Here is an 18,309-nt window from a genome sequence, read left to right as displayed (position 1 = left end):
GGAGGACAGCGGGACGTGCTCCAGTGGCAGGTAGCTTGCGCTGCTGGGGAGCCCTCTGTGGGGCACAGGGCACATGATCAGGACGGTCCACTGAGGCAACAAGACGACTGCCAGGTTTTACTGGTCAGCATCCAGAGGTGCTGAAAGTGCTGAATTTTACCAGCAGCTGTAGAAGGAGGCCCTTAAATAATTGGTCTCAACTGGCCTGGTGAGGGTGGGCGCTTAGTCACTTCAATCGCTGCTCATAAAATTATAGCGTGGGTGGGATGGTGACGGGAACGGCACCCCCTGCCTTGCACACAGTTTTACACCATTTCACCACCTCCAGCCTGCTCATTCTGGAGAGTTAAAACTCTGGCGTGTCTCGCATTCTGCTCAAATGGTTGGATGGCAGGCCCCGCCCCCTCTCCATTGTGTCGTCATTATGATAACCAGGCCTGCCCCAATCTCTGCATCAGTATGGGCAACATTCTCTGCCCCCATACTTCCATCCCATCATCGCCATGGGAACAGGCCCCCTTATTTCATCATGGCAACAGGTACTTCCCACCGCTCAATCACTATGGTGACAGTAATCTTGCCCACTCTGTCATTATAGTGGCAGACTCCCTCCACCAGGCTCTGTCACCATATCGACAGGCCCCATCTCTCGGAAGTTGGAAATGTGAAATAAAATGCGGAAATGCTGAAAATAGTCAGTGATTCAGTTCTTCTCATCACTGAATCAATTTATTAATTCGAGTAAAGGGATATTGCAGCATATTTTTCAACTGCTCTCTGAACATGGCCTGGGTCACTGCATAAATGCAAATGTTTGTGCAGCAACTCAGTAGCTGCAACATGAAACCCATTTCCATTATATACTCAGGTAGATCTGCAGAATAATACCCCAAATACAGCATTCGGAGAGCGAGCAGACTCACTTTAAACATTGCCCATAAGAGTATGAAATTCGCTGAGATAACTAACAATAAGATGATGGATTTCCTGCGGCTCTCCATCTCTTGGTCCCTGGGATTCTTCCGATTGCTGCAAGCCCGGAGCCTCTTGCGCCCTCTGCTGTTCACTAAAATGTGCCTGACAGTGAAAGCATTGAGCAGCAGAATCACAACAAATTGGACACACGGGGTTACAATGTAATGGAGGAACTCAATTCCTACCCAGACCGGAGATAACCAAATATTCATCGTTAGAAAACAAAACCATGGATTGTTGAACAGCACATACCGACCTGTCAACATAAAATACCAGGTGATGTTTTTCAAAGAGCTCAGTACAGTTAATGTTCCCAGGACCACCGCCGCCGTTCTTTCCGTACAATATTTACTTTTCAATTTCTGGCAACAAATGGCCACTAATCGATCGAAGGTAAAAGAAACGGTGAACCAGACAGAACAGTCAGTGGCTGCAACCAGCAACACGGCGTGGATATTACAAACGTCGATAGACTGCAAAAAAAGAAACTGTTGCCGATAAAGAATTGGAATCTGCCTTAATATCAGGTCGAGGATAACAACCAGGAGATCAGCTACTGCCATGGCCATCAGGTAGCGACTGACACATTCGGAGAGACCACACTTGCCTCGTGACAGGATCATAATTGTCACGAGGTTAACTGTGAGGAAGGGAAGTGAACAGGAAAATTAGACAACAGGCTGAGTGCCAAGTTAATCGTTTGATTGAGTACACATTGAGAATGTAAAACATGGTACTCTGTCCATTGATGCATTGAAATGATTGTACCTGAAAAAAAGAAACAGAAAGGTCTGTGATACGATGTGAAGCAGTAGAGATTATGTGACATAAGGCATGACACTGAAATTGTTGAACTCAATGTCGATCCTAAATCTTCCCTCCCTCCTTTCCCTGACTGGTGTAAAAGCTGTTCCACGTCTAATTACTCCTAGTTATGAGCAAGGTTCATTGACCTTAAACATGAACTCTGTTTCACCCTCCAAAGATGCTGCCAGACCTGCTGAGTATTCCCAGTACTTCATTCTTGTATAGGTATTTAAATGTTGGACTGGCTGAGACATTCCCTCAGCTGCACCAGGTCTCACGGAATTCTATTATTTTAAAACATAAGAAAATGAATGAAACAAATAATCACAATCGCCACTAAATTAACAGGAAACAAGGTAAATTATCAGAAATTTTGTGTCAGGTAGGGAGTAAAAACAATTGTTTGAAGGAGTTCAGGGCAAAATGTGTACACTAGTCCATGCATTCAGTGACAGATCTAATTGTTTTACCTGTTGCCGGCCTTTCTGCGAGAGAGCAAGCTTAAATTAGGTAATTGTGAGTGAACTCAAACATAGAGTTAATAGAAACAGGTTTCAGATGGAATCGGGAGTGGGTAAATGGCTGTTTTCAGGACTAGAGGGATAAATACAAGCATGGGACCTGAATATTCAAGTGACTCGTCATTTCGGAGGGACAGAAAGCTACAAAAAAGTGGTGGGATACATCTGTTAATTAAGGATGATTGGTACAATAGTGAGAATTGACCTTCGTTCCGAAGGCCAAACTGTGAATCAGTTTAGGCAAAGATAAGAAAAAGCAAAGATGAGAAGACACTTGTGGGAGTAGTTTATAGGACGTCTAAGTGTGGACACACTGTAGGACAGAGCATACAGAAAGCAATAATAGGGCTTGTATGAAAGGTACAGCAATAACCACGGTAGACTTTAATCTCCATTTAGGTTGGACGAATCAGATTGGCAAAGGTAGCCCGGGAGATGAGCATGTAGAGTGCATGTGGGATAATTTCGTGGAGCAGCTCGTCCTAGAGCCAATCAGAGAGCAGGCTATTCCAGACCTGGTTAAGATAGCGTTGTAATAGACAGGTCTGGATTTAACAAAGGTGAAGATTTCTGTAGCAGACGGGCTGAAGCAAGGGCCAGAATGTGATATTCTGGAGCTGTTAGTAGACAGGTTTGGTAATGGAGAGGATATGTTTTTGGAACTCAATTCAGGGTCAATCAGAATTCAGAGATTTTAAGCCAGTTGGATCAGCCACAGACATTGGCCTGGGAGGGGAATTGAGTCATTGGACAGGGAACAGGGCTTATGGTGGAGCCCAATGACCCCGACTTTGGTGCTCCAAATGTTTAAATGTGAGCCATATTTCAGTGATATCTAATAACTGGAGATAGATGTTTACAAGGGACAACAGCAGAAACAAGGATGGCAGAATAAATGACAAAACAACATCAATGCAGTTAAATATGGTGCATAGAATTATGAGCTCGATCTGAGACTCACCAGGGACACCAACAATAGCGAGGATCGGATAGTAAATGTATTGAAAAATGATTAGTACGCAAAGGATCCGAAGTTCTAATGAGAAGGAATCATAATTTGCAGAAAGATAGTTAACATACGAGGAGATACTCCTGCCCATTATTGTAACTTTCCAATCTACCATTCTCAGATTCTGATCCATTGTAGTAACATTCCAATATATTCCTCTCAGATTCTTGTCCATTGTAGTAACATTCCAATATATTCCTCTCAGATTCTGATCCATTATTGCAACTTTCCAATCTACTCTTTTCAGATTATGACTTCTTGTTGTAACATTCCAAACTATAACAGTCAAATTTCAATATTTCCTGTATCTCTCGCTCTGGAGCTGCTGAAATCTGTCAGTAGCAGGCTTGATGCTCCGCTGATACATTGGATAACGGATTGAAAAAAGTGCCTTATTAATAGAAGAGGGAAACCCCCAGTGATACAATTAGGATCCATAGAGACTGTCGTTAATAACAGTCACTGAACAAACAGGTTCAGTTAACCCCTTTCAAATCAACAGTGCTGAACCAAAATAAATCTGATCATCGACCTGGCCCAGACGGGAAGTATGAGGATTGTTGAGGGAAGGAAAGTTGGAAACAGTCGAGGCAGTGGCGAGAATCTATCAATCTCCTTGGAATATAGCATTGATGCCAGAAGACTGTAGGGATGGAAATGTTGTGCACTGATTTTTTTTAAGGTGTACAGACTAGTAAATCAAACATTGTTGGCTGGAATATTTCTATAGGCAGAAACCTGGGCAAAAATATTGGGAAGATAAATGGATTAATAAATGACTAGCATCACCGATATATGACTGGGAAATTATCTCTAAGATTATGGAGATCTTTGATGAAGTGACAGACAGGGTTGATGAGAATACTATGGCTGTTGTTATGAGTATGGATTTAAAAAATGGTATGGTGGTCAAGTATCATTTAATACACTCGTTATGTGAACTGACACCCGTTGATTAAATGGACAGTGATAGTACGGATGTGACATTGACTCAGGGCCAGAAATCAGAGAGAGGTGGTGAACGTTTGTTGTCTAGGCTGGAAGGAAGTATACAGTGATGTTCCCCGGGGGCGATGGGGGGGAAGGGGGGTAGGGGGAGACGCCGGGTGGCTCTGAAAACCATCACTCTTTATATATATTTATATTTATATCTTCTTCTTCTTCGGCCTCCTTGGATAGGTATGCAAAGGAAACCCGACGCGAGCCCGAATTGCGGATCCGGAAGTCTGAGCCCATCCGAAACGAACCCGACACATGTCGTCGGGACCTGTCGGAGTCGGGTCGGGGGGTAGGCCTTTGCATCAGTACATGGGTAAAGGCCAGCTACCGGACCTGATCCCGACGGGATCCGGCAGCATGTGTTGTGTTTGGGTCGGGTCGGGTCGGGCTTCTGCGTCCAACATTACGACTTGGTTTGGGTTTCCTTTGCACAACTGGACCTCCTTGTCTCGAGAGACAACTGGGAAGTGCTTGGAGGTGGTCATTAGTTTGTGGAGCAGCGCCTGAAGAGGCTATAAAGGCCAATTCTAGAGTGACAGACTCTTCCACAGGCGCTGCAGATAAAATTGGTAGTTGGGGCTGAAACACATTTGGCTGTCTCCTTGCACTTCTGCCTTTTTTTCCTGCCAACGACTAAGTCTCTTCGACTAGCCACTCTTTAGCTCCACCTTTATGGCAATACGCCACCTCTGGTGATCACTGGCAACTGATTCCCAAGACTTGTGGTAAATGTCACAAGACTTCATGTCGCGTTTGCAGACATGTTTGAAGTGGAGACATGGACGGCTAATGGATCTGATACCCGTGACGAGCTCGCTGTACAATGAATCCTCGGGGATCCTGCCATCTTCCAATCGGCTCACAGGGCCAAGCCATCTCAAGCGCCGCTGGCTCAGCAGGGTGTATCTGCTGGGGATGTTGGGCGCCTCGAAGACTCGTTGGATTCTTGCCAAATGGTGCCGAGGATTCTCCAGAGGCAGTGAAGATGGAATGAGCTGAGACTCGCACTTGGCTGACATACGTTGTCCAGGCCTCGCTGACATAGAAACATAGAACCATAGAAAATAGGAGCAGCAGTAGGACATTCGGCATTTCGAGCCTGCAGCGTCATTCATTATGATCATGGCTGATCGTCCACTTCAGTAACCTGTTCCCACTTTCGACCCATAACCTTTGATCCCTTTAGACCCAAGAGCTATACCTAACTCCTTCTTGAAAACATACATTGTTTTGGCCTCAACTGCTTTCAGTGGTAGCGAATTCCATAGGCTCACCACTCTCTGGCTGACGAAAATTCTCCTCAGCTCAGTCCTGAATGGTTTACCCCTTATTCTTAGGCTATGACCCCGGGTTCTGGACATCCCCACCATCGGGAACATCCTTCCTGCATCTTCCCTGTCAAGTCCTGTTAGAATTTTATAGGTTTCAATGAGATCCACCCTCACTCTTCAGAACTCCAGCGAATATGATCCCAATCGACACAATCTCTCCTCAAAAGTCAGTCCCGCCAACCTAGGAATCAGTCTGGTAAACCTTCGCTGTATTCCCTCTATAGCAAGAACATCCTTCCTCAGATAAGAAGACCAGAATTGCACACAATATTCCAGGTGCGACCTCACCAAGGTCCTGTATAATTGCAGCAAGACACCGCTGCCTCTGTACTCGATTCCTCTCGCTATGAAGGCCAACATACCATTTTTTTTAACTGCCTGTTGCACCTGCATGCTTACCTTCAGCGACCGGTGCATGAGAATACCCAGCTCTCGTTGCATATTCCCCTCTCTCAGTTAATAGCCGTTCAGATAATAATCTGCCTTCCTGTTTTTGCTACCAAAGTGGATAACTTCACATTTGTCCACATTATACTGCAGCTGCCATGCTGTAGCCCACACTATCAACTTGTCCAAATCACCCTGAAGCGACTCTGCATCCTCCTCACAACTCACCCTCGCACCCACTTTTGTGTCATCTGAAAATTTTAAAATATTACATTTAGTTCTCTCATCTAAATCATTAATGTATATTGCAAATAGCTGTGGTCCTAGTGCCGATCCCTTTGATACCCCACTATTCACTTCCTAACATTAAGAAAAAAAGCCCCATTTATCCCTACTCTTTGTTTCCTGTCCGCCAACCAATTTTCCATCCATCGCAATAGACTACCCCCAATCCCATGTGCTTTTATTTTACATGCTTCTGAAAGCCGTCTGAAAGTCCAGGTTAACCACCTCCACAGGCTCCCCCTCATCAACTCTACTAGTTCCATCCTCGAAGAATTCTGGTATATTTGTCAAGCATGATTTCTCTTTGGTAAATGCATGCTGACTCTGTCCGATTCTACCACTGTTCTCTAAGTGCTCTGCTATAAAATCTTTGATAATGGACTCCAGAATTTTCCCCGCTACTGACGTCAGGCTGATTGGTCTATAATTCACTGCTTTCTCTCTACCTCCCTTTTTAAATAGTGGGGTTACATTAGCTACCCTTCAATCTGTCGGAACTATTCCAGAGTCTGTAGAACCTTGGAAGATGACCATCAATGCATCCACTATTTCTAGAGCCACTTCCTTAAGTACTCTGGGATGCATGCCATCAGGAGCTGGGGATTTATCGGCCTTCAATCCCATCAATTTCCCCAACGCCATTTCTCTACTATTACTTATTTTTTTCAGTTCCTCTTTCTCATTAATGCCTGTGTTACCCAACATTTCTGGTGTTATATTTGTGTCCTCCATTGTGGAGACAGAACCAAAGTATGCATTTAGTTGGTCAGCCTTTTCTTTATTCCCCATAATAAATTCCCCTGTTTCTGACTGCAAGGGACATGCATTTGTCTTCACCAATCTTTTCCTCTTAACATACCTCTAGAAACTTTTACTGTCAGTTTTTATGTTCTGCTCAAACTTGCTCTCATACTCTATTTTCCCCTTCTTAATAACTCCTTTGGTCGTCCTTTGCTGAATTCTAAACTACTCCCGATCCTCAGGTCTGTTGTTTTTCCTGGCAAATTTATCTGCCTCCTTGGATTTAAAGCTATCTCTAATTTTCCTTGAAAGCCATGATTTCGCCAACTTTCCCGTTTTACATTTACACCAGACAGGGATAAATAATTCTCGCAGTTCATCCATGCACTCTTCAAATGTTTGCCATTGTCTACTCACAGTTATCCCTTTAAGCAACTTTTCACAATCCGTCATGGCCTAGTCGTGCCACATACATTCGTAGTTTCCTTTAATAAGATTCAGGACCATAGTGTCAGAAACAATTACGTCACTCTCCATCTTGATGAAGCATTCTATCATATTATGGTGGCTCGTCCACAAGGGGTCTCGCAGCACAAGATTATCAATTATTCCTCACTCACTACACAATACCCAGTCCAGAATGGCCTGTTCTCTGGTTTGTTCCTCAGTGTTTTGGTCCAGGAAAGCATCCCGTATACACTTCAAGAATTCATCCTCTGCTGTAATGTTACTAATTTGATTTGCCCCAAACATGTATAGATTAAAGTCACCCATAATTACAGATGTTCCTTTATCGCATGCATCTCTAATTTCCTGTTTAATGCCATGCCCAACATCACCACGATAGAGCAAGGTATGCGGGCACAGGCTTGAAACTGTCGGAATTTTGTGTTCTGTGTCAGTGTGCCATTTTGCTCTTGGCTACTCTGGACATATCACCAGACGCCTTTCTCATGCGCTTGTTGATGTCTGCATCGGGAGACAGGTTACTGGTGATAGTTGAGCCTAGATAGGTGAATGCTTGAACCACTGCCAGAGCGTGGTCACCGATATTGATGGATGGAGCATTTCTGACGTCCTGTCCCATGATGTTCGTTTTCTTGAGGTTGATGGTTAGGCCAAATTCGTTGCAGGCAGCCGCAATCGTGTCGTTGAGTCTCTGCAGGCACTCTTCAATGTGAGATGTTAATGGAGCATCGTCAGCAAAGAGGAGTTTCCTGAGGAGGACTTTCCGTACTTTGGTCTTCGCTCTTAGACAGGCAATGTTGAAAAACCTTCCACCTGATCTTGTGTGGTGGAAAATACCTTCTTCTGACGTCTTGAACGCATGTGAGAGCAGCAGGGAGAAGAAGATCCCAAACAGTGCAAGAATTAGAATTCGAATTAGAACATTACAGCGCAGTACAGGCCCTTCAGCCCTCGATGTTGCGCCGACCTGTGAAGCCATCTAACCTACACTATTCCATTTTCATCCATATGTCTATTCAAAGACCACTTAAATGCCCTTAAAGTTGGCGAGTCTACTACTGTTGCAGGCAGGGCGTTCCACGCCCCTACTACTCTCTGAGTAAAGAAACTACCTCTGACATCCGTCCTATATCTATCACCCCTCAACTTAAAGCTATGTCCCCTCGGGTTTGCCATCACCATCCGAGGAAAAAGACTCTCACTATCCACCGTATCTAACCCTCTGATTATCTTATATGTCTCTATTAAGTCACCTCTCCTCCTCCTTCTAACCAACAAAAACAACCTCAAGTCCCTCAGCCTTTCCTCGTAAGACCTTGCCTCCATACCAGGCAACATCCTAGTAAATCTCCTCTGCACCCTTTCCATAGCTTCCACATCCTTCCTATAATGCGGTGACCAGAACTGCACGCAATACTCCAGGTGCGGTCTCACCAGAGTTTTGTACAGCTGCAGCATGACCTCGTGGCTCCGAAACTCTATCCCCCTACTAATAAAAGCTAACACACCATATGCCTTCCTAACAGCCCTATTAACCTGGGTAGCAACCTTAAGGGATTTATGCACCTGGACACCAAGATCTCTTTGTTCATCTACACTACCAAGAATCTTCCCATTAGCCCAGTACTCTGCATTCCTGTTACTCCTTCCAAAGTGAATCACCTCGCAATTTTCCGCATTAAACTCCATTTGCCATCTCTCAGCCCAGCTCTGCAGCCTATCTCTGTCCCTCTGTACCCTACAACATCCTTCGGCACTATCCACAACTCCACCGACCTTAGTGTCATCCGCAAATTTACTAACCAACCCTTCTACACCCCCTTCCAGGTCATTTATAAAAATGACAAACAGCAGTGGCCCCAAAACAGATCCTTGCGGTCCACCACTAGTACCTAAACTCCAGGATGAACATTTGCCATAAACCACCACCCTCTGTCTTCTTTCAGCTAGCCAATTTCTGATCCAAAGCTCTAAATCACCTTCAACCCCATACTTCCGTATTTTCTGCAATAGCCTACCATGGGGAACCTTATCAAACGCCTTACTGAAATCCATATACACCACATCCACTGCTTTACCCTCATCCACCTGTTTGGTCACCTTCTCGAAAAACTCAATAAGGTTTGTGAGGCACGACCTACCCGTCACAAAACCGTGCTGACTATCGCTGATGAACTTATTCTTTGCAAGATGATTATAAATCCTGTCTCTTATAACCTTTTCCAACATTTTACCCACAACCGAAGTAAGGCTCACAGGTCTATAATTACCAGGGCTGTCTCTACTCCCCTTCTTGAACAATGGTATAACATTTGCTATCCTCCACTCTTCCGGCACTATTCCTGTCGACAATGACGACATAAAGATCAAGGACAAAGGCTCTGCAATCTCCTCCCTAGCTTCCCAGAGAATCCTAGGATAAATCTTATCTGGCCCAGGGGACTTATTCAGGTGCGAGAACACAGCCCCGTTTCACGCTACTCAGGATCGGAAAGGGGTCTGATGAGGCACCGCTATGCTGAATTGTGCCTTTCATATTGTCATGGAATGAGGTGATGATACTTAGTAGCTTTGGTGGACATCCAATCTTTTCTAGTAGTCTGGAGAGACCACGTCTGCCGACGAGATCAAAGGCTTTGGTCAGATCAATGAAAGCAACGTAGAGTGACATCTGTTGTTCATGGCATTTCTCCTGTAGCTGGCGAAGGGAGAACAGCATATCAATGGTGGATCTCGCTGCTCGAAAGCCACACTATGCCTCAGGGTAGACAAGCTCAGCCAGCTTCTGGAGCCTGTTTAAAGTGACTCGAGCGAAGACTTTCCCCACTGTGCTGAGCAGGGAAATTCCACGTTAGTTGTTGCAGTCACCGCGGTCACCCTTGTTCTGATAGAGGGTGGTGATATCAGCATCGCGCATGTCCTGTTGTACTGCTCCCTCATTCCAGCACAGGCAAAGCAGTTCGTACAGTGATGAAAGTATAGCAGGATTGGCACTCTTGATTATTGCAGGGGTTAAGCCGTCCTTCCCAGTGGCTTTTCCGCTGGCTAGAGAATCAATCGCTACACTGAGTTCCGATTTTGTTGGCTGTACTTCCAGCTCAGCCATGAGATGCATTGAGGGCGGTCTCAGTGACAGCATTTTCCCTGGAATACTGTTCTAGGTAGTGCTCAACCCAGCGGTCCATTTGCTTGCGTTGGTCAGTGATTGTGTCCCCTTATTTAGATTTCAGGGGGGCAATCTTCATGATAGTTGGCCCAAAAAGCTCTCTAAATGCCATCATACATTCCTCTGATGTTTCTGGTGTCAGAGGCCAGCTGAATATGACTGCATAGGTGTTGCTAGTAGTCATTTGCGCAGCGCCTGGCTGTTCTTTAGTGCAGCGCGTCTGGCTGCTTTAAGTGCTACGGATGTTAATTCGCTGGGGGCTTTCTTGTAGTTCAACAGAGCAATGCGCTTAGCGGCTGTGACAGGTTCCAGCTCATCAAAGTTGGATTGAAACCAGTCTGCATTCCGCTTCACACGTTTGCCATCGGTGGCCATTGCTGAGTCATCGATGGCGTCTCTGATGCCGGCCCACTTGGTCTCTGCATCCCCCGTGGGAGCGTTTTGAAGCGCTTTTTCAAGTGAATTTAGAAACTTATGCAACAGCTGTGGATGAGAAATTCAGCTCGTTTTGATGCATGAGCAGCCCTTCTTCTTGGAGTGATGCAGCTTCTGGTTTGAGTCTAACCTTGCTGCCCACCAGGGAGTGGTCGCTTTCGCAATCTGCACTTTGGAAGCTGCGTGTCATTTGAACGATGTTTAAAAATCGCGCCTTGTGACAATGAGGTCCAGCTGGTGCCAACGACGTGACCTGGGTGCCTCCAAGAAACCAGGTGACAGGGTTTAGTGTGTAAGAACGAGTTGGTGATGCAGAGGTTATGATAGGTACACAACTCAAGCAGTTTCTGCCCATTCTCATTCATCCTTCCAGTGCCATAGCGCCCAGGGGAATGAGTCATGGTCGGCCCCAACCCTGGCATTAAAGTCCCCCAGCAGGAACAGCTGTTCGGTGTTGGAGATGCTGCTAATGATATTATGGAGTTCCTCGTACAACTGGTCTTTAGCTTCAGGTAGGGAGCAGAGTGTTGGAGTATAGATGCTGAGTAGGTGTACCAGACAAAATACTGCAGATACACAGGGAAATATATCTACAGTTAATTGTTAAAAACTGTTCCAGAACCAATGCACAGGGGAATAAATCTACAGTTAATAGTCAAATAGATATCTAGAACCGATGTACAGAGGGATAAATCGACAGTTAATAGCCCAAATGGAGATCCACAACCAATACACTGGGAAATAAATCCACAGTTAATTGTTAAATAAAAATCCGCTTGCGGGAGTAATCTCCAGTTAATTGTTAAATAGAAATCCACCAGCAATACACAGGGGATAAATCTACAGTTAATTGTTAAATAGAGATCCACAAACAATGCACAGGGGGTAAATCTACAGTTAATTGTTTAATAGAGATCCACAACCAATACACAGGGGATAAATCTACAGTTAATTGTTAAATAGAGATCCACAACCAATACACAGGGGGTAAATCTACAGTTAATTGTTTAATAGAGATCCACAACCAATACACAGGGGATAAATCTACAATTAATTGTTAAATAGAGATCCACAACCAATACACAGGTGGTAAAACTACAGTTAATTGTTATATAGAGATCCACAACCAATACACAGGGGATAAATCTACAGTTAATTGTTAAATAGAGATCCACAAACAATACACAGGGGATAAATCTACAGTTAATTGTTAAATAGAGATCCACAACCAATACACAGGTGGCAAATCTACAGATAATTGTTAAATAGAGATCCACAACCAATACACAGGGTGTAAATCTACAGTTAATTGTTAAATAGAGATCCACAACCAATACACAGGGGATACATCTACAGTTAATTGTTAAATAGAGATCCACAACCAATACACAGAGGATACATCTGCAGTTAATTGTTAAATAGAGATCCACAACCAATACACAGAGGATACATCTACAGTTAATTGTTAAATAGAGATCCACAACCTATACACAAAGGATACATCTGCAGTTAATTGTTAAATAGAGATCCACAACCTATACACAAAGGATACATCTGCAGTTAATTGTTAAATAGAGATCCACAACCAATACACAGGGGATAAATCTACAATTAATTGTTAAATAGAGATCCACAACCAGTACACCGGGGATACATCTACAGTTAATTGTTAAATAGAGATCCACAACCAATACACAGGGGATAAAGCTACAGTTAATTGTTAAATAGAGATCCACAACCAATCGCACAGGGGATAAATCTACAGTTAATTGTTAAATAGAGATCCACAACCAATGCACAGAGGATACATCTGCAATTAATTGTTAAATAGAGATCCACAACCAATACACAGGGGATACATCTACAGTTAATTGTTAAATAGAGATCCACAACCAATACACAGAGGATACATCTGCAGTTAATTGTTAAATAGAGATCCACAACCAATACACAGAGGATACATCTACAGTTAATTGTTAAATAGAGATCCACAACCTATACACAAAGGATACATCTGCAGTTAATTGTTAAATAGAGATCCACAACCTATACACAAAGGATACATCTGCAGTTAATTGTTAAATAGAGATCCACAACCAATACACAGGGGATAAATCTACAATTAATTGTTAAATAGAGATCCACAACCAGTACACCGGGGATACATCTACAGTTAATTGTTAAATAGAGATCCACAACCAATACACAGGGGATAAAGCTACAGTTAATTGTTAAATAGAGATCCACAACCAATCGCACAGGGGATAAATCTACAGTTAATTGTTAAATAGAGATCCACAACCAATGCACAGAGGATACATCTGCAATTAATTGTTAACTAGAGATCCACAACCAATACACAGGGGATACATTTAATGTTAATTGTTAAACAGAGATTCACAACCAGTACACAGGGGGTAAATCTGTAGCTAATTGTTAAATAGAGTTCCACAACCAATACACAGGGATAAATCTACAGTTAATTGTTAAATAGAGATCCACAACCTATACACAGGGGATAAATCTACAGTTAATTGTTAAATAGAGATCCACAGCCAATACACAGGGGTTAAATCTGCAGTTAATTGTTAAATAGAGATCCACAACCAATACACAGGGCATAAATCTACAGTTTATTGTTAAATAGAGATCCACAACCTATACACAGGGGATAAATCTACAGTTAATTGTTAAATAGAGATCCACAACCAATACACAGGGGATAAATCTACAGTTAATTGTTAAATAGAGATCCACAACCAATACACAGGGGATAAATCTACAGTTAATTGTTAAATAGAGATCCACAACCTATACACAGGGGATAAATCTACAGTTAATTGTTGAATAGAGATCCACAACCAATACACAGGGGATACATCTACAGTTAATTGTTAAATAGAGATCCACAACCTATACACAGAGGATAAATCTACAATTAATTGTTAAATAGAGATCCACAACCTATACACAGGGGATACATCTACAGTTAATTGAGAAATAGAGATCCACAACCGATACACAGAGGATAAATCTACAGTTAATTGTTAAATAGAGATCCACAACCAATACACAGGGGATAAATCTACAGTTAATTGTTAAATAGAGATCCACAACCTATACACAGGGGATAAATCTACAGTTAATTGTTAAATAGAGATCCACAACCAATACACAGGGGATACATCTACAGTTAATTGTTAAATAGAGATCCACAACCAATACACAGAGGATACATCTGCAGTTAATTGTTAAATAGAGTTCCACAACCAATACACAGGGGATAAATCTACAATTAATTGTTAAAAAGAGATCCACAACCAATACACAGGTGGTAAATCTACAGTTTATCGTTAAATAGAGATCCACAACCAATACACAGGGGATAAATCTACAATTAATTGTTAAATAGAGATCCACAACCAATACACAGGGGATAAATCTACAATTAATTGTTAAATAGAGATCCACAACCAATACACCGGGGATACATCTACAGTTAATTGTTAAGTAGAGATCCACAACCAATACACAGGGGATACATCTGCAGTTAATTTTTAAATAGAGATCCACAACCAATACACAGGGGGTAAATCTACAGTTAATTGTTAAATATAGATCCACAACCAATACACAGGGGATAAATCTACAATTAATTGTTAAATAGAGATCCACAACCAATACACAGGGGATAAATCTACAATTAATTGTTAAATAGAGATCCACAACCAATACACCGGGGATACATCTACAGTTAATTGTTAAATAGAGATCCACAACCAATACACAGGGGATAAATCTACAGTTAATTGTTAAATAGAGATCCACAACCAATACACAGGTGGTAAATCTACAGTTAATTGTTAAATAAAGATCCACAATCAATACACAGGGGATAAATCTACAATTAACTGTTAAATAGAGATCCACAACCAATACACCGGGGATGCATCAACAGTTAATTGTTAAATAGAGATCCACACCCTATACACAGGGCATAAATCTACAGTTAATTGTTAAATAGAGATCCACAACCAATCCACAGGGGATAAATCTACAGTTAATTGTTAAATAGAGATCCACAACCAATACACAGCGGATAAATCAACAATTAATTGTTAAATAGAGATCCACAACCAATACACCGGGGATACATCTGCAATTAATTGTTAAATAGAGATCCACAACCAATACACAGGGGATAAATCTACAATTAATTGTTAAATAGAGATCCACAACCAATACACCGGGGATACATCTGCAAATAACTGTTAAATAGAGATCCACAACCAATACACAGGTGAATGAATCTACAGTTAATTGTTAAATAGAGATCCACAACCAATACACAGGGGGTAAATCTACAGTTAATTGTTAAATAGAGATCCACAACCAATACACAGGGGATAAATCAACAGTTAATTGTTAAATAGAGATCCACAACCAATGCACAGAGGATACATCTGCAAATAATTGTTAAATAGAGATCCACAACCAATACACAGGGGATAAACCGGCAGTTAATTGTTAAATAGAGATCCACAACCAATACACAGGGGGTAAATCTACAGTTAATTGTTCAATCGTGTTCCACAACCAATACACAGGGGATAACTCTACAGTAACTTGTTAAATAGAGATCCACAACCTACACACAGAGGGATAAATCTACAGTTATTTGTTAAATAGGGATCCACAACCAATACACAGGGGATACATCTACAGTTAATTGTTAAATAGAGATCCACAACCAATACACAGGGGGTAAATCTACAGTTAATTGTTCAATCGAGTTCCACAACCAATACACAGGGGATAACTCTACAGTTAATTGTTAAATAGAGATCCACAACCAATACACAGGGGATAAATCTACAGTTATTTGTTAAATAGTGATCCACAACCAATGCACAGGGGATACATCTACAGTTAATTGTTAAATAGAGATCCACAACCAATACACAGAGGATACATCTGCAGTTAATTGTTAAATAGAGATCCACAACCAATACACAGAGGATACATCTACAGTTAATTGATAAATAGAGATCCACAACCTATACACAAAGGATACATCTGCAGTTAATTGTTAAATAGAGATCCACAACCAATACACAGGGGATAAATCTACAATTAATTGTTTAATAGAGATCCACAACCAGTACACCGGGGATACATCTACAGTTAATTGTTAAATAGAGATCCACAACCAATACACAGTGGATAAATCTACAGTTAATTGTTAAATAGAGATCCACAACCAATCGCACAGGGGATAAATCTACAGTTAATTGTTAAATAGAGATCCACAACCAATGCACAGAGGATACATCTACAGTTAATTGTTAAATAGAGATCCACAACCAATACACAGAGTATACATTTGCAGTTAATTGTAAAATAGAGATCCTCAACCAATACACAGGGGATACATCTACAGTTAATTGTTAAATAGAGATCCACAACCAATACACAGAGGATACATCTGCAGTTAATTGTTAAATAGAGATCCACAACCAGTACACCGGGGATACATCTACAGTTAATTGTTAAATAGAGATCCACAACCAATACACAGGGGATAAATCGACAGTTAATTGTTAAATAGAGATCCACAACCAATACACAGGGGATAAATCAACAGTTAATTGTTAAATAGAGATCCACAATCAATGCACAGAGGATACATCTGCAATTATTTGTTAACTAGAGATCCACAACCAATACACAGGGGATAAATCAAAAGTTAATTGTTAAACAGAGATCCACAACCAATACACAGGGGGTAAATCTACAGTTAATTGTTAAATAGAGTCCCACAATCAATACACAGGGGATAAATCTACAATTAATTGTTAAATAGAGATCCACAACCAATACACCGGGGATGCATCAACAGTTAATTGTTAAATAGAGATCCACACCCAATACACAGGGCATAAATCTACAGTTAATTGTTAAATAGAGATCCACAACCAATCCACAGGGGATAAATCTACAGTTAATTGTTAAATAGAGATCCACAACCAATACACAGGTGAATGAATCTACAGTTAATTGTTAAATAGAGATCCACAACCAATACACAGGGGGTAAATCTACAGTTAATTGTTAAATAGAGATCCACAACCAATACACAGGGGATAAATCAACAGTTAATTGTTAAATAGAGATCCACAACCAATGCACAGAGGATACATCTGCAAATAATTGTTAAATAGAGATCCACAACCAATACACAGGGGATAAACCGGCAGTTAATTGTTAAATAGAGATCCACAACCAATACACAGGGGGTAAATCTACAGTTAATTGTTCAATCGAGTTCCACAACCAATACACAGGGGATAACTCTACAGTAACTTGTTAAATAGAGATCCACAACCTACACACAGAGGGATAAATCTACAGTTAATTGTTAAATAGAGATCCACAACCAATACACAGGGGATAAATCTACAGTTATTTGTTAAATAGGGATCCACAACCAATACACAGGGGATACATCTACAGTTAATTGTTAAATAGAGATCCACAACCAATACACAGAGGATACATCTGCAGTTAATTGTTAAATAGAGATCCACAACCAATACACAGAGGATACATCTACAGTTAATTGATAAATAGAGATCCACAACCTATACACAAAGGATACATCTGCAGTTAATTGTTAAATAGAGATCCACAACCAATACACAGGGGATAAATCTACAATTAATTGTTAAATAGAGATCCACAACCAGTACACCGGGGATACATCTACAGTTAATTGTTAAATAGAGATCCACAACCAATACACAGTGGATAAATCTACAGTTAATTGATAAATAGAGATCCACAACCAATCGCATAGGGGATAAATCTACAGTTAATTGGTAAATAGAGATCCACAACCAATGCACAGAGGATACATCTACAGTTAATTGTTAAATAGAGATCCACAACCAATACACAGAGTATACATCTGCAGTTAATTGTTAAATAGAGATCCACAACCAATACACAGGGGATACATCTACAGTTAATTGTTAAATAGAGATCCACAACCAATACACAGAGGATACATCTGCAGTTAATTGTTAAATAGAGATCCACAACCAGTACACCGGGGATACATCTACAGTTAATTGTTAAATAGAGATCCACAACCAATACACAGGGGATAAATCTACAGTTAATTGT

The 18,309-nt window shown here is 41.5% G+C and overlaps 1 protein-coding gene across 1 annotated transcript; it reads right to left on the bottom strand.

Annotated features, from left to right (window-relative positions):
* Positions 1-716: 716 nt before the first annotated feature.
* LOC137381139 (probable G-protein coupled receptor 139) lies at positions 717-3,529 on the bottom strand. Its single transcript, XM_068053525.1, has 2 exons — positions 3,265-3,529; positions 717-1,615 (listed from the first exon to the last, which is right to left on the bottom strand). The coding sequence occupies exons 1-2, from the start codon at positions 3,527-3,529 to the stop codon at positions 717-719; spliced, it is 1,164 nt and encodes a 387-aa protein (XP_067909626.1).
* Positions 3,530-18,309: the final 14,780 nt, after the last annotated feature.

The sequence above is a fragment of the Heterodontus francisci genome, chromosome 21, assembly GCF_036365525.1.
Source record: "Heterodontus francisci isolate sHetFra1 chromosome 21, sHetFra1.hap1, whole genome shotgun sequence".
Lineage (NCBI taxonomy): Eukaryota > Metazoa > Chordata > Chondrichthyes > Heterodontiformes > Heterodontidae > Heterodontus > Heterodontus francisci.
This window is presented reverse-complemented; position numbering and strand designations above follow the sequence as displayed.